The 25037-nt window shown below is 40.0% G+C and overlaps 1 protein-coding gene across 1 annotated transcript; it reads left to right on the forward strand.

The window, feature by feature from the left end:
* The first annotated feature begins 291 nt into the window (after window positions 1-291).
* rasl11a (RAS-like, family 11, member A) lies at window positions 292-16362 on the forward strand. Its single transcript, XM_085450719.1, has 8 exons — window positions 292-693; window positions 3840-3896; window positions 4014-4096; window positions 12385-12425; window positions 12509-12638; window positions 12830-12905; window positions 14246-14322; window positions 15615-16362. The coding sequence occupies exons 1-8, from the start codon at window positions 537-539 to the stop codon at window positions 15759-15761; spliced, it is 768 nt and encodes a 255-aa protein (XP_085306845.1). The 5' UTR covers window positions 292-536; the 3' UTR covers window positions 15762-16362.
* The last annotated feature ends 8675 nt before the right edge of the window (window positions 16363-25037 follow it).

Raw genomic sequence — 25037 nt, forward strand, 5'->3', positions numbered from 1 at the left:
TTATCAGCTCCCAGAAGCTTCAGGATGTCTGATTCCAGACCGGGAAGTGGAGCTCGATTTAGACCGGTCTCACGGGAATATTATAGGGGACGGTTCAAAGTCTACATCCCTCCCTCTCTGCCTCTTTCTGCTCTCAGTCAGAGGCATCTGGAATCGCTGCGGATCGGAATCCTTTTCTCTTTTTTATTTGTTTCAGGCGTCAAAAGAGGGCAGGGATGCCTGTTTGTGAAGTGAGTGAAAAGGATCCACGAAGCTTTTCACTCAGTGGAGGAAAACTTTGAACTGGAACTGGGATACTTGGAAGATAATTTGGATTTTTTTTCCCCGGATAAAATAGTTTTTCTATGATAATTTCACAACACGTTTAAAGCTGCTAGAAGCGTGAATAATCCACAGGCTACCTCAGGAGGTCCGGTGTCCTCTCTACAGAGATATTATGTGCGCGCTGGAGTAATTTTTCCCCTCTCTGGGTCCAGGGATTTGTTTTTTATTTTTCTAGTGAGAGCAGGGCTGAGCAGAGGGCAGAGGGGAGCTAAATGCGGCTGACTGGCGACCCTGCACCGGGAACCATGAACAGCAGCGGGTCTGGCAACTTTCTGCTGGTCCCCATACCGGAGTACCCCCTGCTGGACTGCGTGCCCAACAAGACGGTGAAGATTGTGGTGCTGGGAGCGAGCAACGTCGGGAAAACCGGTACGGGGAGGAATGGAGGAGGGGGGGGTTATACAGGTTGAATTGTGAAATTAGGATTCAAATGAATGCGGGAAGTTTTGCACGGGAACTAAAGCTGATTTGACGCGTTGTGGGGAACTACTCTGGGAAAACTGTGGCTTGGATTTTAACATGACGACTATGAACAATCCTGCATGGTCCGTTCTAATTAAAATATCCTGATTAATTAAGGTAGAAATATTTGCAAATGCCTGCCGAAAATGCATACCGGTAATGATTGCCAGGGGGCGACAAATCCCATTGTTTACATGATCAATTTAACTCGTTTCCGTCCACTTTAACGGCTCTTAATGAGTATATCAAGTTGTAGTTGAAGTATCTAAATAATTTCACAGAAACTATACGAATCAAAAAGTATTTATTGACAATTAAAAGCCATGCACTGATAACTTTACTCAAGCATTTTGGACAAAAACAACTGATGAGCAGCAAAGATTTTAGTGCATGCTAGGCAAATGTATTTTTATTTTTATGTTAAAAGTGCATGAGGTACTAATTAACATAAGAACCCATTATATGGAGAAATATGTGTGTGCCAGATTTAGGCACACACTCTAATATTCATTTGCATTGCCTGGCATGTTAATGGCATTAACAGAGGGCGTAATCAAAATAAACATAGAAAATATATATACCACTATCGATGTATTTATTCATTTGCATCAGTTAATGAAGCTATGTTTATCTATTTATTTTAAGATTAGTTTAAAAAAATGTAAAATATATTTTAGGAAGTAGTGCTTGGTTCTGCGTTCAAACTCTTATTTTGAAAAGTCAAAAATGGGGAGTAATTTGGATATCTTATCCACTCCAAGTAACCTATCAAAACAGCTTAATATTGGCATTGAGTATAGTCTTATAAGTAAATGTAGCTACTTATTGCTATAATGTAACTACCTGAGTGGGACCCTTCAGAATAAAAGTATCCAACAAGAGGAAAGGAAAGACTATAAATGGCAGCTTCTGTTCGATTGTTTTATTTTAGATTTCAGGAATCTTTAAGCATACGGCGGCTTCTCAAAATACATTTGATGCCCTGCAGTCAGAAAGTGCAGCACTGGCTCTCAGTAACAGACTAAACAGATCAGCCAGGGGAGCAGCAGAGAGTAAGCTTTAGTACAAGAGGCTCATTTATCTCACTGGAGGTAAGAGACTGAGCTACAGTTATAATAAAGCTCAGATTGGAACATGAGAGCGAGAAGGCTGCAGAAAGCAAAGGAAGAGCTAAAAGATTCCCACAGAAATGATCAGTTCATCAGTTAGTAGTAAACATTCAAAGTAGTTGTGGCCCACATGATGCACCCTAATGATGCTGCTGTGATATCACCAAGGGAGCCTTAACTTGAGTTTATGACTTGCACTTTTATGATGCATCGGTGTCATGAACCACAGTTGTGGTGTTAAAAGACAAAAACATTTTACCTGACACAAAAGGCGTAATGTAAGATGCAATGGTTGCATTATGGGAAATATAGGAACCAGGATTTGTGGGTGCTCCAATGGCTCATGGCTCAATACTTTCAATGTTTTTTAAAATATCAAAATGTAGTTAAAGTTTATACTGCAGCCTATTCATTTAACCTTTTATCAGACAGCACATGGATGCTCTAGAAGTCGAAGAAGTTTTTACATGGTTATGGCAGCACTGGGTGTAGAAGAACAAACTCACACATGCATTAATACAAATGCAGTCGTGTGAAAAACAGTTTCATAGGAGTTTCTGCATGCCTGTGGAAAAAAAAGTAGACTGCATGATTTAATAGCTTGTAGCATTTAGCAGCAATAACACAAAGTTATTGTTTGTTGACTTTATTTCTCCAACTGGAAGAATTGTGACTGACTCTTCTCTGCAAGGATTCGTTCATGCACAGCTCTCTTAAGGTCTCATCACAGCATTTCTGCCAGGTTGAGGTCTGGACTTTGCTTTATTTTCTTTTTCAGCCATTCTGTTGTAGATTTGCTGTTGCGTGACCTAATTTTGCCCAAGCTTTAGCTGTGGACCAGATGTCCTCACATTTGACCCTTTGGTATACAGAGGAGTCATGATTTACTCAGTGGTCTTGTGGCTGCAAAACAAGCGCAAATCATCGCACTTGACAGCTGTAATGGGATGTTTGTGCTGATATGCTGTGTTTGGCTTTCTCCAGACGTGGTTCTGTGCATTATGGTCAAACACCTAAACTTTGATCTCGCCTGTCCAAAGGACTTTGTTTTTGGTTTTCTGAAGAAACTTTGCAAGCCAAAGCCGTGCTGCCACGTTCTTTTTAGAGAGAAGACACTTTCTTCCTTTAACCCTTCCAAACCGTCCGTACTCGTTCAGTCTTTTTCTAATTGTACTGTCAATACTTTACATGCCTCAGTTGGCATAAATGTTGGACTCTGAGATGGACCTCTGCACTTTTTTTTTTCTTTTTTCAGTTTCTCTGAGCAAAGCATCAATGCACACACAAACTAATAAAGCTTTCAGTTTGAACCTTTTGATTAGTATTGGTCCTTTAATTTCATGCCTTTATCTGAAATAAGAACAATAGTTGTTAATATGAAGCTACAAGTTATCTCTTGAGGCATGTGGACCATTATTATGTTGCTTATATCTGTTGTGAGTCCTTTATTGTTTTAAATCCAGTCACTGAATCACTCCAGTGACCTTTTTATATGTATTATTCATGGTATCATCTGTTGGTAGCCTACAGAAAGATAAACCTCTCCTTTGATGGAGTGAATGGGGTGGTATCCAAATAGATATATTAAGCCAAACTCCCACTCCAAAAAGACTGAAAGTTAGAAAAACAGTGTTCAGAATCCAAACACCCAGAGGTGGATGAGGCAATCATTTACCAATAGAAGATGATTCAAATTCTGAGTATTGGTGAATCATTTCTCCCTTGAGACTTTTGGACTCTTTTGTTTAGATACTAAAGTCTTGAAAATCAAACTTATGTAGCAGTGCTCGGGGAAAGTGTTAAATAGATCAGAAGGTTACTGCAGGGCATTTGATTTTTCTGTAACAGAGGTTTGGATTCTGCCCTACAAACTCTGTGCTCATTCTTCTTGTTACTTTTTATTCTTCTTTTGCATCTCTAATTTTTCTTTTTGTTTCTTTTTAGCTTTGATTGTTAGGTTTCTGACCAAGAGGTTCATTGGTGATTATGAAGCAAACACAGGTGAGTTTCTGCACATCTGACTGTACTCACTGACTGAGTTCCCTCTGTAAAAGTCCACTGTTATAGAAAAAAAAAGTTGATCCATTCATCAATCCGCCTCAATCTCTGTGTCTGCAGGGGCACTCTACTCCCGAAAGGTCACGCTGGAGGGTGAGGAAGTGTCGCTTCAGATCCAGGATACACCCTGTGTCGCTCTCCAGGTAAACAGGGGGCTGTAGCCATGTCGTCATCCTGGAGATTAGCTTGCATTATGCTAACTGCATGAAAGTACCAAAATATAACTGAAACATACAGACGGCTGATATGACAGGTTTCAGACTTGATTTAGAAAGTTATTCAAACTATTTCTAGATGTTAAAATTGAAAAAAAAAAAGAATATTTTGGGAAACTGCTGCAAACATCTTTGTTCAGATCTTGTGTCAAAATGTCCTTTAACCACACCACAAGGAAGCACTGAGAATATAAATGATCATAGATCAGTTAGAGTTAGCTTGGTGGGGTCAGAAATATAGGAGATAAGTAAGCCACCATCAGGAAATTAGGGCACTGGCTTTAACTGAGACCTGTTATTGATTAGTTCGTAATTATTGTCACTTATCATGATTATGAGGTGGGAGGCTGCTGTGGCTGTGTATCGTTCTTCCACGTGCTACCGAGGCCACTGTTTGGCTATCTCAGGTACAAAAGCCTCGCCTACCTTCTCTTCAAATGTTTTATAAAGGGGAACAAATCAGAAAAAAGCTGATGATGATGATGCACATACAATTATATCCTAAAAGTGTGTTGTTTTATTTCTAAGCTTTTGTACCATTACGATTAGAGTTACCCGCCTCTGTGCACATAGTTCTAGATTCATTTGCCAATAACACGACTGACATTTGTTCTTTTCCTTCGTTTTTTTTTTTTTTAAATATCCTGTAGATATAACAATAATATGCTGTTGTGAACTTCCTTGACTGTGATAATTTGGATGTGAAAATCTGATACTGTGCTAGCTTTAATTTGTGGGGTTAAAAAGTTCCAAAGGGATATCTCTTTCTTGCATCATTGCCTAATTTAGTAAAATTCGTACTCCCCAAAGTCCCCAAATATTCCCATTTAAAAAAAAAAAAAAAAAAAAGCTATCTCAAAGCCATTTTAGGAAAGTATTGAAGTATGAGGAAGTACTTCAAATACAATCTCCTCACACATGATGAGTTTAATGAGTGCAACGTGCCACACAGCTTATCCTGCTCAACGGCCTGTTTACAAAACCAACCTTCAGAGCTGCTCATTTCCTACACGGGGGGAGATAACAGGGCAAGGAGGTCTCTCCTGGCAGGTCGGACCACCTCTCAGAGATTAGACAGAAATAACTGACGTGTGAGAGAAGCATGAGTGTTGAATGTGTGTGTCGAGGTCAAGCAGTTAAGGGCTTTTTCGTAACCTTTAATTGGGTGTTTTCTAAAATGTGGTGTTTAAAAAGCAAATAATGGAAACACACTTTGCTTGGTAAATTTGTAGGTAGAGTTCAGATAAGAAAATAAATTGGGTGGTCTGATGTATTGAGTTCAAAGTCAGAAACAGCTGGCACATGTCCACAATGAGGCATTAGTCATGGAAATGAACGTTCTAGTACAATTACTATGTGCTTGGCCACTTTGAACAGGAAAATCATCATGGATGGGTTTTAAACAATCATAACATCACAGGTGTGAAATAGTTATATTCGTTTGTGTTGGGCATGATTTTTTTGTTTTTGGTCTGACGTGTTGCATGCAATTCTGCAGCACCTACAGTTGTGTTCAGAAATCCAGTCATCATGAGCATACGCAAGAATGTCACTGTAACTTTGGTCTTTTAATGACTTTAAACAACAAGAACTAGGTGTACAAATCTGAATTTATTGTAGACTTTCTCTGAACCACACATTCTCAAATATATACAAACATTCATGTGACTAACTTCACAAGACAAAGGCCTTTTAACTTGTTGTTAGTGATGATTGACTACAACTAGTTGTTTCCCTTTGTCAGCATAAAAAGGATTTGTTTGACAGCACTCATTGGACTGAGCAACAGTCAGAACAACGAGAGAGTTCAAGCAAGATCTAAGAAGAATTATAGATTTTCACAGGTTGGGAAGGTCTCTTGGAGCCATTTCTAAACAACTGTAGATTCCAGGATCATCAATTCAAACAACTGTACATAAGTACAAGTTATTTGGATGTGTCAACACTTTGCCAGGGTCTGGAAAAAGATCCAAACAATCATCCTCAAATGACAGGAAACTAGTTCAGATGTTCAGAAAAAAAACGAGGGACCATGAAGGCTGGCATGAACTGCTGGAACACAAACATCACTCTCCTTAGTCAAGTGAGTTTTACATCGCCATGGACAAATTTGCAGCTGCCCAAATACCAATGGTACTGAGACATTGTACAAAGTAAATTAAATAACAACGGAGGAGGACTACCGCCAAGTTCTTCAACTTCATTACAAATCAACAACTGGATGGTTGAAACTTGGATATAATTCATTCTCTGAGCAGAACAATGATTCCAAACAGACATCAAAATTTGTTTTGATGGATGAAGCAGGCTAGCATTAAACTTCTGGAACAGCCTTGCAACAGCTCAACCTAAACCAATTTTTGTGGATTATGCTTAAAAGCCGCGTCTGTGCCATCAAACCAACCAATTTAACTGAACTCTACGAATTCTACCAAGAAGATTGGTCAGAAATCCAGAGAGTTATGCCACAAATTTGTTGATGATGACAAAAAGTGTCTGGTTGACATACAACTTGCTAGAGACCTTTAACCAAGTATTAATGGGGGTGAGTGCATATTTTTGAGGCTGTATCTGTATAGAAGCAGCAGGACCAGACGGCATCCCAGGTCGTATCCTCAGAGACTGCGCATACCAGCTAGCTCCTGTGTTCACTGAGATATTCAACATCTCTTTATCTCAGTCGGTGATCCCCACATGCTTCAAAGAGTCCATCATTGTTCCTGTCCCGAAGAAACCCCACCCTGCTTCTCTCAATGACTATTGCCCTGTAGCCCTCACCTCAGTAGTGATGAAGTGCTTTGAACGCCTGGTCAGAGACTTCATCATTTCTTCACTACCAGACACACTGGACCCACTACAGTTCGCTTACCGTCCAAATCGTTCCACAGACGATGCCATCTCTCATCTCCTCCACACATCACTCACTCACTTGGACACTAGAAGGGGGAATTATGTTAAAATGCTCTTCATAGACTACAGCTCTGCATTTAATACCATAATTCCCTCCACACTCACCACCAAGCTGGAGCATCTGGGACTCAGCTCATCTATGTGTCAGTGGATCTCCAACTTCCTAACTGGCAGACCACAGGCAGTAAGGATGGGCGGACATGTCTCAGCCTCCACCACTCTCAGCACTGGAGCCCCCCAGGGGTGTGTTCTGAGCCCCCTGCTGTACTCTTTGTACACATATGACTGTGTGGCCACTACCAGCTCCACCACCATCATCAAGTTTGCTGACGACACCGTCGTGGTGGGCCTGATCTCTGATAACAACGAGACGGCCTACCTGAAGGAGATTAGGAATCTGGAGAACTGGTGCCAGAGGAACAACCTCCTTCTAAATGTCAGTAAGACAAAGGAGCTGATAGTGGACTTCAGCACTAAGCAGGAGAGGAACTACCAGACCCCCGTCATCAACGAGTGCCCAGTGGAGAGAGTGGACAGCTTCAAATACCTCGGAGTTCACATCACGCAGGACCTGTCATGGTCCTGTCACATCAACACCGTGGTGAAAAAGGCCCGTCAGCGTCTCTACCACCTCAGACGCTTGAGAGACTTCCAACTGCCCTCCAAGGTGCTCAGGAACTTTTACTCGTGCACCATAGAGAGCATCCTGGCGGGAAACATCTTAACCTGGTTCGGGAACAGCACCATGCAGGACAGACGAGCTCTACAGAGGGTTGTGCGATCAGCTGAGCGCACCATCCGCTCCGAGCTCCCTGACCTGCACTCAATCTACAGCAGGCGGTGCTGGACCAAGGCCAGGAAGATCGTGAAGGACCTCAGCCATCCCAACAACAGACTGTTCTCTCTGTTGAGGTCAGGAAAGCGATTCCGCTCCCTGAAGACCAACACAGAGAGACTGAGGAGGAGCTTCTTCCCGCAGGCGATACGGTCTCTCAATCATAGCACCACACAGTACTGACCCACACATATAGTTCTTTTTTTCTTTTTTTTTTCTTTCCAAATGACATCAGAAACAGCAGTATGCAACATTACGTGATGGCAGAGCTTCAGTTCATCCTTTGTCATTTTTTTTTTTTTTTTTTTTTTTTTTTTTTTTTAATAAATAGGACAGGGGGAATGAATGAGAGAAAGAGGGGGAGAGAAAGAAAGAAAACCAAAGGGGAGAAGAGACGGTGAGAAGGGGGGGGAAGAGAGAGAAAAAAAAAAAAGAACTCCTGGGTCACCTGTATGGAGAAAAAAAAAAAAAAACAAAAAAAAACAAACAGAGGAGACAGCAAACAACAAAGAGCAACATAATAATAGAGAAAACAAAGCACCATCACAATAAACTAGCTAGTCATAGATATCAATATTTACTAAATAATAAACGATATTGTGCAGCACGCAAGATAGACAGCGCACAGTGTGCTTTGAGGCAGCAGCCAAGAAAGCTTTAGTCCGCGTCTGTGAATACCCATGTGTGCATACCTGTGTGGATCAGCATGCTTGCATTCCAAAGGTTTCTCCATGTAATGATCTGCTAGGGAGTGTGGGGGGGCCACAGCCCCGTCCTCCAGGGTGCGAAGCGGGTATGGAGGAGATCAAAACTCCAGACATCCAGAGGCCCCCAGAACACAAGAGACCATGGAAGACCAACAGAGGGGCAGCCGCGCCACTGTTCCAGTACACATATAGTTCTTACACACACACTGGACATTCTGGACATTGTTATCACTTCATCACTTAAATCACTTTAAGCATATTTGCACTGCACAAGACATAATGTGGATTGCACAACACTGGTCACTACATTCTTCATTTCCAGTTAATACTTGTACAGCTGCTGTTATTGTGTATATATTTATTTATATTTCTTCATATATTCTTATATAGTTCTATATTGTGTATTTTGTTGTACAGTTATTTTATTTTCAACTTTAATTTATATATTTTATCTTATTCTTTCCCAGTTAAATTTACCCTTCATTCTAATTTGTGTTGTACAGTTATTTCATTTTTAACCTTAATTTATATTTTATTCCTTCCTAGTAAAATTTACCCTTTTTAATTTTTCATATTTATTTCCTATCTTATTCATAGCCTTTTCCTTTTTCTTTTTTTTAAATTTTGTTTTTTTTTTAAGGTCACGAGCAGTTGTGTAAGCATTTCACTGCATATCGTACTGTGTATGACTGTGTACGTGACAAATAGAATTTGAATTTGAATTTGAAGAATAAAATTAGAAAAGAGAGATAACATAAACATACAAAACTTAGGCCATGCAATAATGACAAATGGAAAAAAGGGGCTTGAAGGAGCAGTCTATGATGGGAAATCTGGATCTATAGCAGCAAAACTAAATGCACAGTAGGGGAGACTGAAAGACAAAGCCACTGCCTCCCATTCTACTTATAGAAACTCTAGCAACGAGAAGTAAGCCTGCAGTCTTAGAGCGCGAAGTTCTCTATTACTCTAGGATTGCGTGGTATTGCAAGTTCTTCTTTTTTTTCTTTTTTTTTCTTCTCTTTCTTCTCTTTCTTTTCTTTTCTTTTCTTAGCTGCACAACATTGAAAGTAGCCTTTATTGTTGTTGTTGCATTTTCAAGCTGTTATGCAGCTAAATGTTTTGTCTGTTTATATGTTTATTTGCTTTAATCAAAGCAAATAAATTTTAATCTAATTAACTTGCGCAATCACAGCCATGACTCAAAGTGGCCTGCCTAGCTTTACAGCCACTCTATTTCAAAGCAGGCTTAAACATGCTAAAGCAGGTACTTTTTCCTGCAACTCGCAATTGTGCCATCATTTTCATTATTGTAGTTCTGTTTTGCAGAGTAATCACATGTGGTAAAATATTAAAATTACATGTAATTAAATTTACACCTAATACTAATGTTAATAGGCTAATTTTGTCTTAATAGGCTATGTCACCTTCATTGTAGGGATCAAATATGTTTTGTGGCTCCATACAGATTTGTTTCTTTCTAGCAATTCCTCAAAAATATGTCTCTTGATAGCAAAAGTTGCCAACCTTTGGCCTAGGCTTTTCAAAGTGACCATGCACATCTGACTACTGACACTGACTGGCCAATGTTGTCACGTGGAGGTACTCAAGGGTGTTCAAGGAACTGCTGGGATGATTAAAGCCTTTGATTAAGATGATTTTAAGATATCTCCCCTTAGAGGAACTGTGGGACCATCCTACTGGGAGTCAACCCAAGGACAGCCCCAACAGAGAAAGGGATTACTTCAGCTCATCCTGGGATTTCTCAGGAGATGGAGATGTGGTAGACTGGTACTGTCAATAGATTTCTATTCTTTTAACAGACCAGCATAAAAGGAAAATATAAGGGAATTTTTGTCACATGCATCTGTCTGTATCTGATGTAGTCTACTTTAGTCTAATTTACACACACACACACACACACACACACACACACACACACACACACACACACACACACACACACACACACGTACGTCACTGTTCACTAGCTCTATAACATCTTCATAGTAGTTCCATTATGTAATAAAGAAAAATCTAAATTAAAAAAACTGAGATTTTCCTACTTAATTTACTGTGAGATTTTAGGTTTTTCAATTTTATTTATCCAATTATTTATTTAGTGATGGGGGAATACTCCAACCATTTTCAGCTATCAAAAATACACATGGGTTACAACACATTACTTTATTTATTTATTTTTTTGCCTGTCCCGTTTGGCTCTTTTGCCATCAGAATTGTTGTCTAAAGGCAAAGAAAGATGCCCAACGGATTTACTTTACCAAATTGACCATCCCAGCCTTGCCATAATGGTCCATTTGATTCACCTTTTATTGTTTATTTTATTTTCACTTACTGAATACGGGATAGACTTGACTGGGGGAAAGAAGGGGAGAAAGAAAGAGGGAAAGAGAAACAGCTGAGAAGAGGGACGGGGGAGAAGGGCAAAAAACAAAAACCAACAGAACGGGCAGAGAAAAAAATGCATATCAATCACCTGGATCACCTGCTGAGAAAGAAAAAAGAAAACAAGCAGAAGAGAACAAGAGTAATAGAATAAACAACATCACAATGATATATGGGAATATGACAGTAAATACTAAATATTAAACATTATTGTGCAGCACATAAGATCAACAGAACCAGGGGGAGTTGCAGTGACGCGCCCGTGAGCTCCGCTGGCAGCCAGCTGCGCCTGAGTGACCGAGCCCCAGGCCGAGAGGCCGGGGGCACCCCACCTCCGAAGTGGCCCGAGCGAGCCCCAGGCTCCAGGCCCCGATAAGCGGCCGCCAAGGAGTGAGCCGGTGTGTACCTGGACGCCCATCCCCAGACACAAAGAACCACCAACGCACCGATGTCTGAGGGAGTCCGCCACTGGCAGGGGAAGTGGTGGTGGGGGGAGATAGGCCTCCAAACCTTGGAGGGCCTCAGATGTCCCCAGAGAGGTGGCGCCTGACACCCAACCTGACATATAGACACAGAAATACAGGCACACACATATACAAACATCCATTCCCACCCTCATGCTCTCATATGCACTCACTCCACACTCAACCAACGTGGAGACAAACATGAAGAGACGCTGTACACACGATCACACTCCCCAAGCGTACTCTACAAACCGGGTCTAGGTACCCTTGCCCCTGGAGGGGGGAACTGCACCCAGACCCAGGTGGTGTTACCCTTTTCCCTGCGGTGGGGAGAGGCAGACCGCCCCGACTCCGCAGCAGCAGGGAGGCCCCACACTCCAGACCGCAGTCGGACGGCCAACTCCTCCTCTTAGCCCCCCCGCTCCAGCAGGTCGGAGAGAATGGGGGTGAGAGAAGACTCCAAACCTCCCTCCACCCGCTCATTGTAGTGTTGATGCATGTGTGTTCTAAGGTGCATTTAAAACCCAGGAGGACATGGAGCTGCCTGCCAGAGAGCAGCAGGTAAGCACATAGTCCCTCCTGCTGGCCCTCAATGTCTACGTGTATTTAAAATTGAGAGGTGGGCAACGACGCCAGGGGTGGGGTGTACACCCTGATGGTACTTTGGACTCCGTGTATCGTGCCCACCCCCAAGATCCTATATGTATGTGTAATGAGAGAGTGAGTAATGTGAATGTCTAAGTTGTGGGACTGCAAGTTCTTCAAGATACGATGGTTCCTGATTATTCAGAACTTCGTGTGAAGGAGAATTTCAAATTAAGTTCTAGATTTGAATATGATCCCCTTTCTAGTACCTGTTAGCAGAACTACAGAATGTTACTGTGTGTTTTACAGGACGATGCCGAGGGTCTGTACTGTCAGGAGCAGATCAACAGGTAAGACTGGAAACACACGAATATGAATTTGAATTAAACACAGTGCACTATGCTAACCTCCACTATGATAACTGGGCCTGCAGGTCAATCTACTGGGCAGATGGATATGTGCTGGTTTTCTCCATCACAGACCACAACAGCTACAGAACCATCCAGCCACTGTACCAGCATGTCAGACGTATACACCCCTCTGGAAACATACCGGTTATACTGGTTAGTTATGCGATCATTAGAAACAACCTGGAAAAAACAACAACCTAGTGATATTCTTTCAGTTATTTTATTTAAAATGTCTCTGTTTCTGTTCATTCAATCTTTAGTGCAAGACAGACCAGACAATACCAGACACCTACTAACCCCAATCCTATAATCTAATCTGTTGTGTCATCTGTAATCTGCTGCAGGTTGGCAACAAAAGTGACCTGCTCCGAGCCCGACAAGTGCCTGCAGATGAAGGCGAGACGTTAGCAGCTTCATTAGGTGGGAGTTTCTTCTACTTCTGTACCACCAAACCTTTGCCCACTAATCAAAAGAGATATTTCTTCAAAAAAGAAGCCTGACTACTCCAGTTTGTGGGCATTAATGTGTTTAAAAATGTCCTCTACTAGCAATAAAATATATCACAAGGCTAAATGTTTAACACATAATATGTCCTACCACTAAATGGTAAATGGACTGGTTCCTTTTACTCTACCAGAACACTTCATACAACATGCTTTATTCACCCATCCATACAAATGCTTTTTCTATGCGCAAGTGCATCAGAGAGCAGCCTGGGTTTAATATCTTGCCCAATGATATTTTGGCATGCAGACTGGAGCAGCCGGAATCAAACCACCAACCTTCTGATTAGTAAATGTCCGGCTCTACCTCTGGAGCTACAGCCACCATCACTTTGCGAGAACATTGCATTCCACTATCTACAGGGTGGGCCATTTATATGGATACACCGTAATAACATGGGAATGGTTGGTGATATTAAAGTCCTGTTTGTGGCACATTAGTATATGTGAGGGGGCAAACTCCTCAAGATGGGTGGTGACCATGGTGGCCATTTAGAAGTCGGCCATCTTGGATACAACTTTTGTTTTTTCAATAGGAAGAGGGCCATGTGACACATCAAACTTATTGGTAATGTCACAAGAAAAACAATGGTGTGCTTGGTTTCAACGTAACTTTATTCTTTCATGAGTTATTTACAAGTTTCTCTTTGTTCACAGCCATTGACATGTCGAAGAGGTTAACACGTGAGGAGCCGATCGAAATTGTGTTGATATCTGGTGAACACAGTAACCGGGTCATTGCAGCAGATTTCAATGCAAGACACCCTACGAGACCACCCATCTCCCATGCTACAGTTAGCAAACTGCTTGCTAATCTGCTGCAATGACCCGGTTACAGGACGAGGCAACAGAAAGTGGACTAATTAAACTATAAAAACAAGTAGCAGCTACAGCTGAAATATAACAACTAATGGCTCAAAATGCTGTCGAATAAATGTAAATAAAAGCTAACAAACTAAGAAACAAACTCAGTGTTTAAGTTCAGAGTTTTTTATAGTTATTTTTAGCCAATCTGTTCTTTACCTTGTTAAGTACAGGTTTTGTTTTATGTAAATAATTTCATGGTCATAAAAATATGACCATGAATAACAATCTTGACCCCTTTATTGATTTAACTTCTCAGACCTGTAAGTGTTGCCCATCCTGTATATGCAGTATGTGATATATCTTAACTATATACTGCATGATATCTAATGAATTACATTTCTGTGCTAAAGATAAGAGTGGCCCTAATCTGAATGTTACTTCTGCTCACAGGAGGAGTTTACTTTGAGGTCTCAGCCAGAGAAAACCATGAAGGAGTCCATGCTGCCTTCCTACATCTCTGTCAAGAGGTGGGACTTTGTTTTTGCTGATATTTGTTAGTCCAAAATATTAGAATTTGACTTAGCTATCGGTGTATTCTGAGTCCAACCACCTATGTGGGACTTTCTGCTTTCTGTGAAAATGGATTTCATTTCCCCTTGATGCCCATAAATACAGAAAACACAGAAAAACCATGTGTTGGTCCAGAAAGGATCACAAAAAGCCCGTAATAGACTGGTTTGTATATTTGTTTTTTCTAGTGGAGTAATTTTTGCCCAAGTGGTTTGTTTTATTTTGGGTATGTTTAGACTTTCTGCTTCCTTTTGTGGCGCTGCAGAGAGTAGGTTCCCAAACGCTGGCTTGTTGAATCATTGTGTAAATCTGCGGTTCTCTGTAGCTTTTTGAGTCTTTCAGGTCATTGTTTTGGTTTTCAGTTCCAGCTTTCATTAAGTTTAAAGTTTGGTTTTAATGGTGTATTTTTTGGATGAGGTTTTTTTTTCCTAATACAGACAACGCTTGAGAGATTTCACATGACAAGGGAGGAAGTGGTAGTGGTGATATAAGTCACACTCACTTAATTTTGATGGAGTCTGGGAGAGTGGTTGTCAGATTGCAGGATATGAGATCTGTATGGGTGCTGCTAATTGTCACATGAGGAATGCATGAAAATATTTCAGTGTTTTGAGCAGCAATAGTCCTTTGAAGGGAGTGAAAATAAGCAGTAAACACAATACTAACATTGTATCAAGCTTATATGGCCAACGTGCTGTTCCTCTACACTTACTGTGGAGGAACGTCATTAATTCAGCCAGGTAACTTCAGGCTTACCCCACCTGTTGCTGGAATGTATCGTCGTGGTAACTGCAAATATAACCTTCTGACCAATCAGTTCTCCACAAAAGTGTCACTTTTCCTGAAAGTGTGCCGACAGAGTCTAAACCTTCTCTGTAGTGCCTAATATCTTTGTGTTTCCCTGATAAGCTTTAGTAATAAAGACTTTTAGACTTAACTTTATTCCTTTTTTTTGTTTCCTGTTAACTGCAAACATATTTACAACAATTTTATTATTATAAGCCCTTAAATGTCATCTTAAAACAGGACACCTGTTTGAACTTCTGTCATATTTGAACATAGTCTACGCCTTTGTTTGAATCCAGTGGAATATAAACCAGATTTGATTTCAAACATTCATTCAAACTTAATTTTCTTCCAGTACTGACTTGAATTAGTTTAGCAGGCATCAGTTTTAAATTGCAGCAAAACTGACTTGTTCTCATATGTGATTACATTTTGACAAGTCTGTCTGTCTTCTGTCCCGCAGGTGATCCGGGCACTGGGAGGAGGGAATGGGGAGAAGAGAAGAGGAGGACTCCACCTGGCCAGACCCAAATCTCCCAACATGCAGGAGCTGAAGAGGAGGTTCAGGCAGGTCCTCTCCTCCAAAGTCAAATCAGCCACGACCATCTGAGTGCAGTACGGGCTGAAAAATGACAACCTGCAGCCGGGCACGTGGCGGAAATAAAAGCTAAAACGCCAAAGGGAAAAAAAAAATCACAAGAAGAGTTTTATGTTTGGAGATATGGAGCCATTACTGGCATGAAAAGACATGTGTGGTGTGTGTGTGGTGATCAAAGCTTCTCGAGAGCACAAGGAGTCCTGATCAGATGGATGAAACAAAGCCTTTCTGGCAGGCGAGCTCTTCTGGAAGGAACTTGTGGTCAACACGACCTCTTTCCAGACTCGAGTACAGCAAAGACGCTGCCCAAAGCTGAAATGACAGATACGGCCAAACAAACAGCTTGTGTTGTATCAGAAACTTTGCATGTTTGTCATGAAAGGCAGCAGAACTTTCTGACACGTTTATGTCTTATTTCTTTCCGGTTAAAAGCCAATGAATACATCGTGAACAAAGTGAATTAAATATACCAAAAACAGCGAAGACGTATCAGATTTATCCGGTTTGTTTTACATGACTCAACATCTCTTATTTCATCTCTCAACTGTGTTACATATTCATTGTTTTGTTTTGTTTTTTACTTACTGGGGAATAAAATGTTACTCAAAAGACATCGTTTTGTTTCTTTTTCCTATCCTGGGGTCAATCCAGTTGAGAATGACGACATAGTTCAGTGTTTCCTGAAACCAAATATATGAAATATGAGTCTCCTTTCTCTCTGAGACATGGTGTTCTGAACTAAAACAGGAAATGACCCAACGAGGCAGGCGTTCAAGGCTATAAGCTGAGACAAATGCTGGCATTTGATGACAGGAAGGAAGTCCTTTTGTAACAAAATAAACTCCTGATATTTATGGAAGATCAATGCTGTCAATAATAAAACACACAAGCATGTTTTGTATTCAAGCAATATCTGTTATTTAGTTAATTTACTTGAACTTGAAACTGTAATTGTCCTTTTAAATTTAAAATATACAAGAAATCTGGGTATTTTCCATTTTATTAACTTAAAAAAATGGCGTAAATTAGTTCATTTTCATTTTAGCATTAACTGAAAATGATCTTAAAACATGATATTTCAGAAAACATACACTTATTTCATAGGACAGGTGCACAGCAGAGGTTGTCCATCATCAGTAAATAAAGATTTATAAATCTCTTTTCCACGAGGGGGTAAATTTATAAAGGGCCCAACAATACATATGGATACCAAAAATAAAACCCGAGAGACTAAAGAATTCTGCATCATATGTAAGTTTATGTACTTTTGAAAAGTATGAATTTTAACGTCCCGTCCAGAGTTTGAACAACACAAAAAAATGAAATTAGAGATGGGTTCCTTATGAATTGCCAGTTCAGATTTGTCTTAAAATCACATGTATTAAACTTAATTTGATACTTTTTAATATCTGCAACTGTAAACGTCTCTATAGTTCAACGTTTTCATAAATTAAAGCATTACTATCAGCACCACCATCACTCCCAACACCATTATCGTCATCACGGTTGTCTTTATTATCATCTATATGGATATTTAATATAGATATGTGAAGCCATAAATATCATATGACTTATATCCATATAAAATACAAGAAATATGACTCAGTCTACCTCATTGACTCTGTACTTTGCCTGTGATTTTGACAGAGTAAACATTTCCACTATAGCTCAGTCCACACAATCCAAACTCTAGGTGTGACTTCATGCTTAAGTGGCTCTAAGTGTGGAAAGTTTTTCATCTCTGCTGCTTTTAAACAACAAGGTTAAGGTGTTATTTGGGTTTTATGTTGCTCCAGAGGATTTTTCCTTCCCAACGAGAAGGCATTTCTGGGCAAGTCCCAGCTATTTGGTAACAAGAGACACTGCGCCGAGCATAACAGTCAGCGGGAAACACAAGTCCTGATCTTATTATCCTGTTTGTGGTTAAAAACCCAACAGTGTTAATGAACTGATGGATTTAAAGTGTCTGTGCTTTCAGGGATTGGTCCAAAAGGAAGTGGGGATGCTGTTTGTGGTGTGTGTTTGAGTGTGTGTGTGCTTTCTGCTGTTCTCATGACCTCTCCTTGCTGAAACACAACATATTCCCAGTAAAGATAAATTCCTCAGCATCTGGAATTTCTTTGTTGGTCACTGAACCACCACCCCAGCCCTTCGGCACTACACACACACATTCATGTGCTTAAAAATTGTCTGTTGACCCCAACTTGTGACTTTTTGCCCTTTGACCTTTTTAAAAGTAGCGGAATCAATCCGAGTTGCTCATGGATTATGAAAGCTACAGAGAAGCCATGGATGGGACAAAAAGCATGTGTGTGTGTGCTCGCGTGTGTTTGTATGCCTTATGCTGTGGGGACTCATGTTTACACAGTAACACTGCAAGGACCTTTATGAGGTCAAAACAGAATTCCCATAACATAAATCAGTGAACCTTAGTTTGAAGACTTTAAGGTTTCAGGTTTGGGATGATCCAGGAAATTAACATCCTCTGAAGTGATGGGAACATTTACAAAACAAAGGGACTTTCTCATATTTCATACTTTAAGTTTAATTTCCTCATGTTTTCATTTGAATTGTCAGCTTTCATACCTCTCTCTCTCTCTCTCTCTCTCTCTCACACACACACACACACACACACACACACACACACACACACACACACACACACACACACACACACAACCCCGTTCAGCTATCTTAGTGAGGACCCTCATTGACATAATGCTTTCCCTGGCCCCTTACCCTAACCCTAACCATTAAAAATGAATGCCTAACCCCTTACCCTAAACCTAACCATAACCTAATTGTAACCCTGACACTAAAACCACATTTTGAGCCTCAAAAATGCCTTTAAATGCCTTCAAAAATGTGAGGACCGGGTTGTGTGTCCTCACAAGTTACTGCTGGTTCTCACAAGTGTAGTAGAATGAAGATGTCGGTCCTCACAAAGATAGATATACAGGAACACACACACACACACACATATATTCTGTCTTTATGAGGACACCCATGGACTCCTTTTCCCTTTATTATGATAAGTAACCACCAAAACCTGGCTCTACTCTATCTTAGACCCTAAAACCACCTAAAAACCAGGTCTGTTCTCACTTTCTAGGCCCTCACAAAGACAGATGTGCACACACCTTGTCTGTCTTAAAGACACTGGATGGACTATTTCTATGTTTTCCTCCCTTTTTCCTCTCAAAGCCAGTATTCTGCTCTAACATGGCCTTTAACTGTAAGTTTATTTGATTGATGGAGAGTTAATGTGACATTTACGAGGCTAGATTTAGAAAACAAACCTACACTAACCGTTTCCTTTTAGGGTAAGGACACAGAGAGAGATTAAGTAGACTTTTGAAAAAGTCTTAATAACATCCACACAGTTACTAAATGTTGAGTTCTGCAGATGAATCTATATTAACAGCATGCCATGTGAGTCAATCCCCACTGATAAAAAAAAAAGGTAAAGTGAATCATGGAGGGTGGGAAATGTAGTATACAACCAGCCATACAGGATGATGCCAAAGACATAACAGGATTAACCTCCTGAGGAGTCCCCCAGGACAAAAATGTGCTTTTTAGCCTCTGTTGACCCCCATTGTAACCTCCAAGACAGTTTCATTATTACTCCAAACAACACTGAAATGACCAAGCTGCTTTCCTTTCTTTTATAAAAAAAGAGATTCATATTGATGCATGACAGAGATCTAAAAAGTAAAACTCATATTTTCTAGTCTAAACTGCATACTACTTTAAGTGCCCTAAAGCAGCTGATTTCGTGCTACATCAGTGAAACTGAATTGCACAATTGAATTCAACTTTAGAATCCAATAAAACACTGGTGCACTTTTATTTCTGACCTAAAACTTTAAAACGGCGAAAAAGGATTACGTAAAATGAAAAAGAATAATGTCCCAACATAATAAGATAACCTTTATTAGTCCCACACGTGGGAAATTTGTTAGATCCTCCTATTTTCATAATAATTTATCCAGCTGCTTCTGAATTCTTCATTGTGAAGCCTTGACATACTCACAACATAGCTTCTAATAATTGTGTTAAGTACTGGAAGAATGAAATATGGGAATTTCACTCACCAAACCTGAAGCAGTGAGTTTAAATAGCTTAGTTCAGGCCTGATAACTCTATTTAAAAAACAAATACAAAATAAAGATTTCTGTGATTCTGTAAGGTTTCATATTTTGTAAGGAGTGAGCCTGAAGTGGCTGCTAAAAAGCATTTTTGTTTAGGTGTGTTCAAGGTTGCTGTTTCAGGGAGGCAGACAACCATTTATGTGATGGACTATTTAGAATCTCTAAGTACCCAGATGTGTTTGTGGAAAACCTGGAAAAAAATGAAAAAGTGAGAACAATGTAAACTAAAACCACAAAGGTTTTTGAGCTCTTCTATAACATTATAAAACTTCTTAAAATTTGCTGCTAATGTTATATGAGTTTTGTGCACTTTAATTTCTGATAGATTTGAGTTTCCTTTGTTTTGTCACTCTAACTGGAACTATGAGCTTTGACCTCAAGCTCACCTTTTATTTGTCCTGGTCTTGCATTTAGCTCATTTGACCTCATAATTCGTAATAGTTAGCAGAGTTTAAAAAAAAGAAATTAATTTAAGTGTGCCTAGTTTTGTACCAGAGTGCATTATCTATCACCTCATGCTACCAGTGGTGACAATGACCCCAACCAAATGCAAAAGTGGAAGTGTTGTTAATTTCATTAACAACAAAGCAGCTGAAAATGATTAACAACTCCCTCTGTTACTTAACTGACCAGAAGTTTCTTACTCTGATTTTGTTGAGCGATGTATAAACGCATATAAACCTCTGACTGGTTTCATTGCAGCAAGAAAACGTGCGGAAAGAAACATTCAGACAAATTAACCAAACAAGAAAATGCCTAAACATGTTCATCGCAGCAGTTATTTGGGTTTTGCTTGGGGTGAAGGAAAAAAAACAAACCATCCATCAGCAACCATAACTGCACAATTTCCAGGGTTTGACCATAAGTGTGTGGATGTGCAGTCTTGTTCAGCATTGGTTAGAGTTGGCAGCCTGAGCTGCTGGCAAAGAAACACGAGACGGAAACCCAGAAGAGAAATTTAGGGCAAAGTTACAAATATTTCTTCTTTGCTGGAGTCCATAGAAAGCAAAGAGTCAGTGAAACAGTAGCATATGGAACTCATCCATCTTTCCAAGTAAGATAGAGCACCCTGGAACCTCCTACAGTTCTCATGTGTTTGTGCAAAAAAGGAGCACCACACATATGGTTTTTTTTTTTTGCCCCTCTCCAATATGTACCCATTGCTTTTACCCCTTCTGTTTCCCACATTGCTCTTTCAAAGGGCCTTCACTTTACTGTCAGCTGCTGGCACATGAACACGTTGTAGAATCAGTCTGGGCATGTGCTGAAAAATGAGAACCAAAACCGTTCCTGTATGTTCAGTATCCTCCTCGAGCCTGTTCAGCATAAGCCTTTATGGCCTAAATAGGAAAATGTCCTGAAGAACACAAACAAGCAAGATTTGTTCAAAATGTCCCATCAACCTCTCTGTTTAGTCTGGTGACTCAGGATGACAAACTTGACAGATTCTTCTGTATTTGACCTCAATGGCAAACCAAACACTCTGGTTAGAACCAAGTAAAAGCTGCTTGGAGCTTAAATTCCATATTTGCTTTTTGATAAAATATATAATTTCCTCTGCATATTTGGAAGTAGCTGAATGCTCGTGATATTTTGTGCATAAAGGGGCAATATGATACACATGTAATATGACTCTCCAAAGCTTCTGGAGTTGCTCAAATAAAGCCACCTCAAAGAACTGCAGTTCCTCTTCTGCCCACTAGAGGCTGACTCAGAAAGTGAGTCAACATCAACAGTCTTCCATGCTACAATGGCCGAATTCACAGCACTGAAAAACATGGTTATAGGCTAACAACGCATAACAACTCTGAGGAGTGTGAATTTTTAGTTTATTGCAGTTTATTTCTGCCATTTTTGTTTACATATCCTCACTCCTGCCGTTAGAAAATCAAGATAGCAATAACCACAAAGGTAAACTGAAGACTACATAATGGCCAATATCGTTTGACTTCTGATCTTACAAACAGAAGTCCGGTTGTGTAGAAGTCCAAAGGGAAAAGCATTTCCTGATTGGCCAGACCTAAGTAGAAATTTTAGATTATCCAAAAATACTTAATAACTTGAAATTTTAAGTTCTTTATTTTAAGTTACTTTCTCAGGAGTTCAAGTTAGCAAATCCAAATTTAACCAAAAACTTTGACTTGTGGACCACTAAACGTTTTTGTTTGTTTTTCTCTGGCACATGTTTTTGAACCCTTGGCTCTTTTGATCTATGACCTCAGTAAACACTTTCGTGAGAACGATAACGCAAATGTCAGTTCTCATTAAATACACTATAAAGTTAATTTTTCACCTCATGGTCCCATTTAGAGACAAGAAAATGAAAGAGAGAATGTTGTCATTGGCTCATAATGTCTGTTTTCAAAAAATAAGATTGCAGGAGTAAAAGCAATCCGCTTGAGTCTTTCATCCACAAGCTAATGAGTGATGTCAACAGCCACTGGCTATGTGCACATGCAGTTTATGGGAGAACACTACTTTATGTCAGCTTCTACATTTCAGTTTGGCAAAGGTGAGTCATTCCAGCCATGCTAATCATTGCAGTCAATGAACCCAGTCTTATCTTGTGTGATTCTGTTGTCAATGTATATGATAAAGTCCTCCCCCTTCTCCACATGTCCTGCATTTGTCGATTTTGACTAATAGTTAAACTTTTGAGCTGATGGATGCAACATACACATGTTGCATGTATAGATGGATAATGTATGCATTCCATCCATACATAATCTCCCAGTTAGGTTGTGGTGAAAGCAGGCTCCACTTCCTCCACTTTCCACTTCCTCTTGAGAGGATCCAATGGCTATGGAAGCTTGTTTCTGCCACTGAAAACAAAACATGTTCTGCTATTGAGAAGTCTGAATTTGGGGTTAATATCTGAAATTTCTGACAAAGTTATTAGACTCAAATTCTGAGCTGACTCAAAATTGCCCAGCTTTCCATAGAGCTGTGAAAGACCAACCACATGTGTATTTACCTACATCACATTCAAATATTTCCTCCTCCCCTTAATCATTCAGTATAAGATGATCAAAAACAATAATGGATCCAGACTAATTGCACAAATGTGACTGTTTCCCAAATATGTAGAGACCAACCAGACCACGATAAAAAGTCTCAGCTTACCAACATCTAATCCGCCCACCCGACAGAACCAAATGTATTTGGGGGTTCTTGTTCTGCTGACCACCGTGGGAAAGCACTCCATCAGCCACAGGAGCTACGAAGACATAAACCAGCTGTCCATGCATTAATCAGTGTGTGTGTATGTTGCATCCTTCTGTTAACTTTAGGAGGCGGCAGGAGGTTGAGGTCATGTCTGGGATACAGTCAAGATCCTGAAACCAGAAAGAAAATGTAGACAATTTATAAAGAGAGTAGCAGCGCGTAGATAGTAAAACTAAACACGAGGAACACAATAAAAATGAGCACTAGAGAAGAGAGAAAAAAATATCAGCAATGGCTGACAGGAAAACAGGGAGGAACACGTCAGCTGTTGAAAGAAGACAAAGTCCAAGAGATAAAAGAAGAGACAAGAGCACAAAAATCAGCTTGTTTGTCCAGACATGAAATAAATCAGCTTTTATCACAAGTCAAGATAGGAAACATTCAGCACAGCAACATCACAGGAAGGAATGAGTGACCTTTGAGGTCATTTAGCTGTAAAAGGTTACACTGTTTTTAGAGGATAAAAAAGGATAAAAATCCTCCATAAAAATGTTTATTGATTCATTGTATATGGTCAATCGTATTAGTGAATAGTATTCAGGAGGCAAACTCTTTGCCTTCAGTCTACCATGAAGGTGATGATGAGGACTGAAGACCTCTACCTCAGATCCATCTACGAGTGGGTTTTACTCAGAGGGTTCTGTCAGAGTCGTCACATAGCCTCCATCCTCAGTACGACCTCTTGTTTTTCCAGTCTTAAAATCTCGGTTTTTTTCAGTTTTTAAAAAAAAAATATTATTGATAATTTGTGACTTGAGTCCATGAAATTGTATCATAGTCACGTCCTCTCCCGCCTCTCCCTATTAGGCCGAACTGAACGTGGAGAATATCAAACAAAATCAGCAAAATGTAATCTGATTTTTGAAAACTGCGACATATGGATCAGTCATAGACAGGAGATAGGAGAATAGTTAATCTTTTCAGTCCAATGTTAAGAAGTGCGTTTAAACTATAATACTCTGAAACCTGAGAACGATGATCCTTTTTCTGATGAAGTCAGCATGCTTGATAACCACCTGCTGGACTAGGCTGCAGGAAAACCCACTTTAACATCATAGAAACATAAAAATAATTGAATCCTGCAACTACTGGATTCTGCAACACTAAAATGTGAACACTCATATACAAACAGGTCATACACTGCCTCTTTTTGTGTTACACACCAGCCCTAATGTTTTCCTTCTCTGGCTAAAGGAAAATAAAGAGAGTTAATGCACGAACAGGATCTGAGCTCTGTTCTCTATTTTTAGCCAGAGCTCCCAGTGGGTGACCCATTTAGCCTCCCATTTCCCTTCTTCCAGCCTGCCACTTTTCTCACTCGTGTCCCCCCTTCCTGCAGCATTTCTGGAGACTGAGCAGAACATTTAAAGGCCAACAGCAGCAACAGAGGCTAGTAAACAGAAGAACGCTGCTTGTTGAGGCTATACACATCTTTCCTTTGAACTTTTTAAAAGGATTCCAGCTGTGACATGGTGTCTTTATCAGTAGTTTGTTTTCCAAAGCTCTCTCCTTCATATTTTTCAAGATAAGCTAAGAGGGCTAATTTATCAGAAAAAATCTCTCAAGAGCGATCCAGTGTAGGTTGGAAGCTGGTTAATTAAATCACATAAAATAGACGTTGGTAACTATGTATTTAAATGGGGAAATTAGGGTACCTTGACAATATTATTATATCTGTATCTGTATAATCTTCAGATTTTTAGCTCTTTTTTTTAGTTTTTCTAATGCTCATGTCTGAAAACGATGAGTTAAGTTTAAGAATTAGAATGTGCTCAGAACGTGGGCTCTGAAGGATGTATTTCCAGACTCACATTTTAGCATGAGACCAGGCTCGGTGGTAGGGAGATTTTCTTATCTCTGTTTCCCTGTTTCCTGCTAGGCTGCCCGTGTAACAGTTATAGTGGAAGAG

The sequence above is a fragment of the Copadichromis virginalis genome, linkage group LG3 (genome assembly GCF_057382275.1).
Source record: "Copadichromis virginalis isolate Kocher_CV1m ecotype Utaka linkage group LG3, C_Virginalis_male_GT1.1, whole genome shotgun sequence".
In the NCBI taxonomy this organism is placed as follows: domain Eukaryota; kingdom Metazoa; phylum Chordata; class Actinopteri; order Cichliformes; family Cichlidae; genus Copadichromis; species Copadichromis virginalis.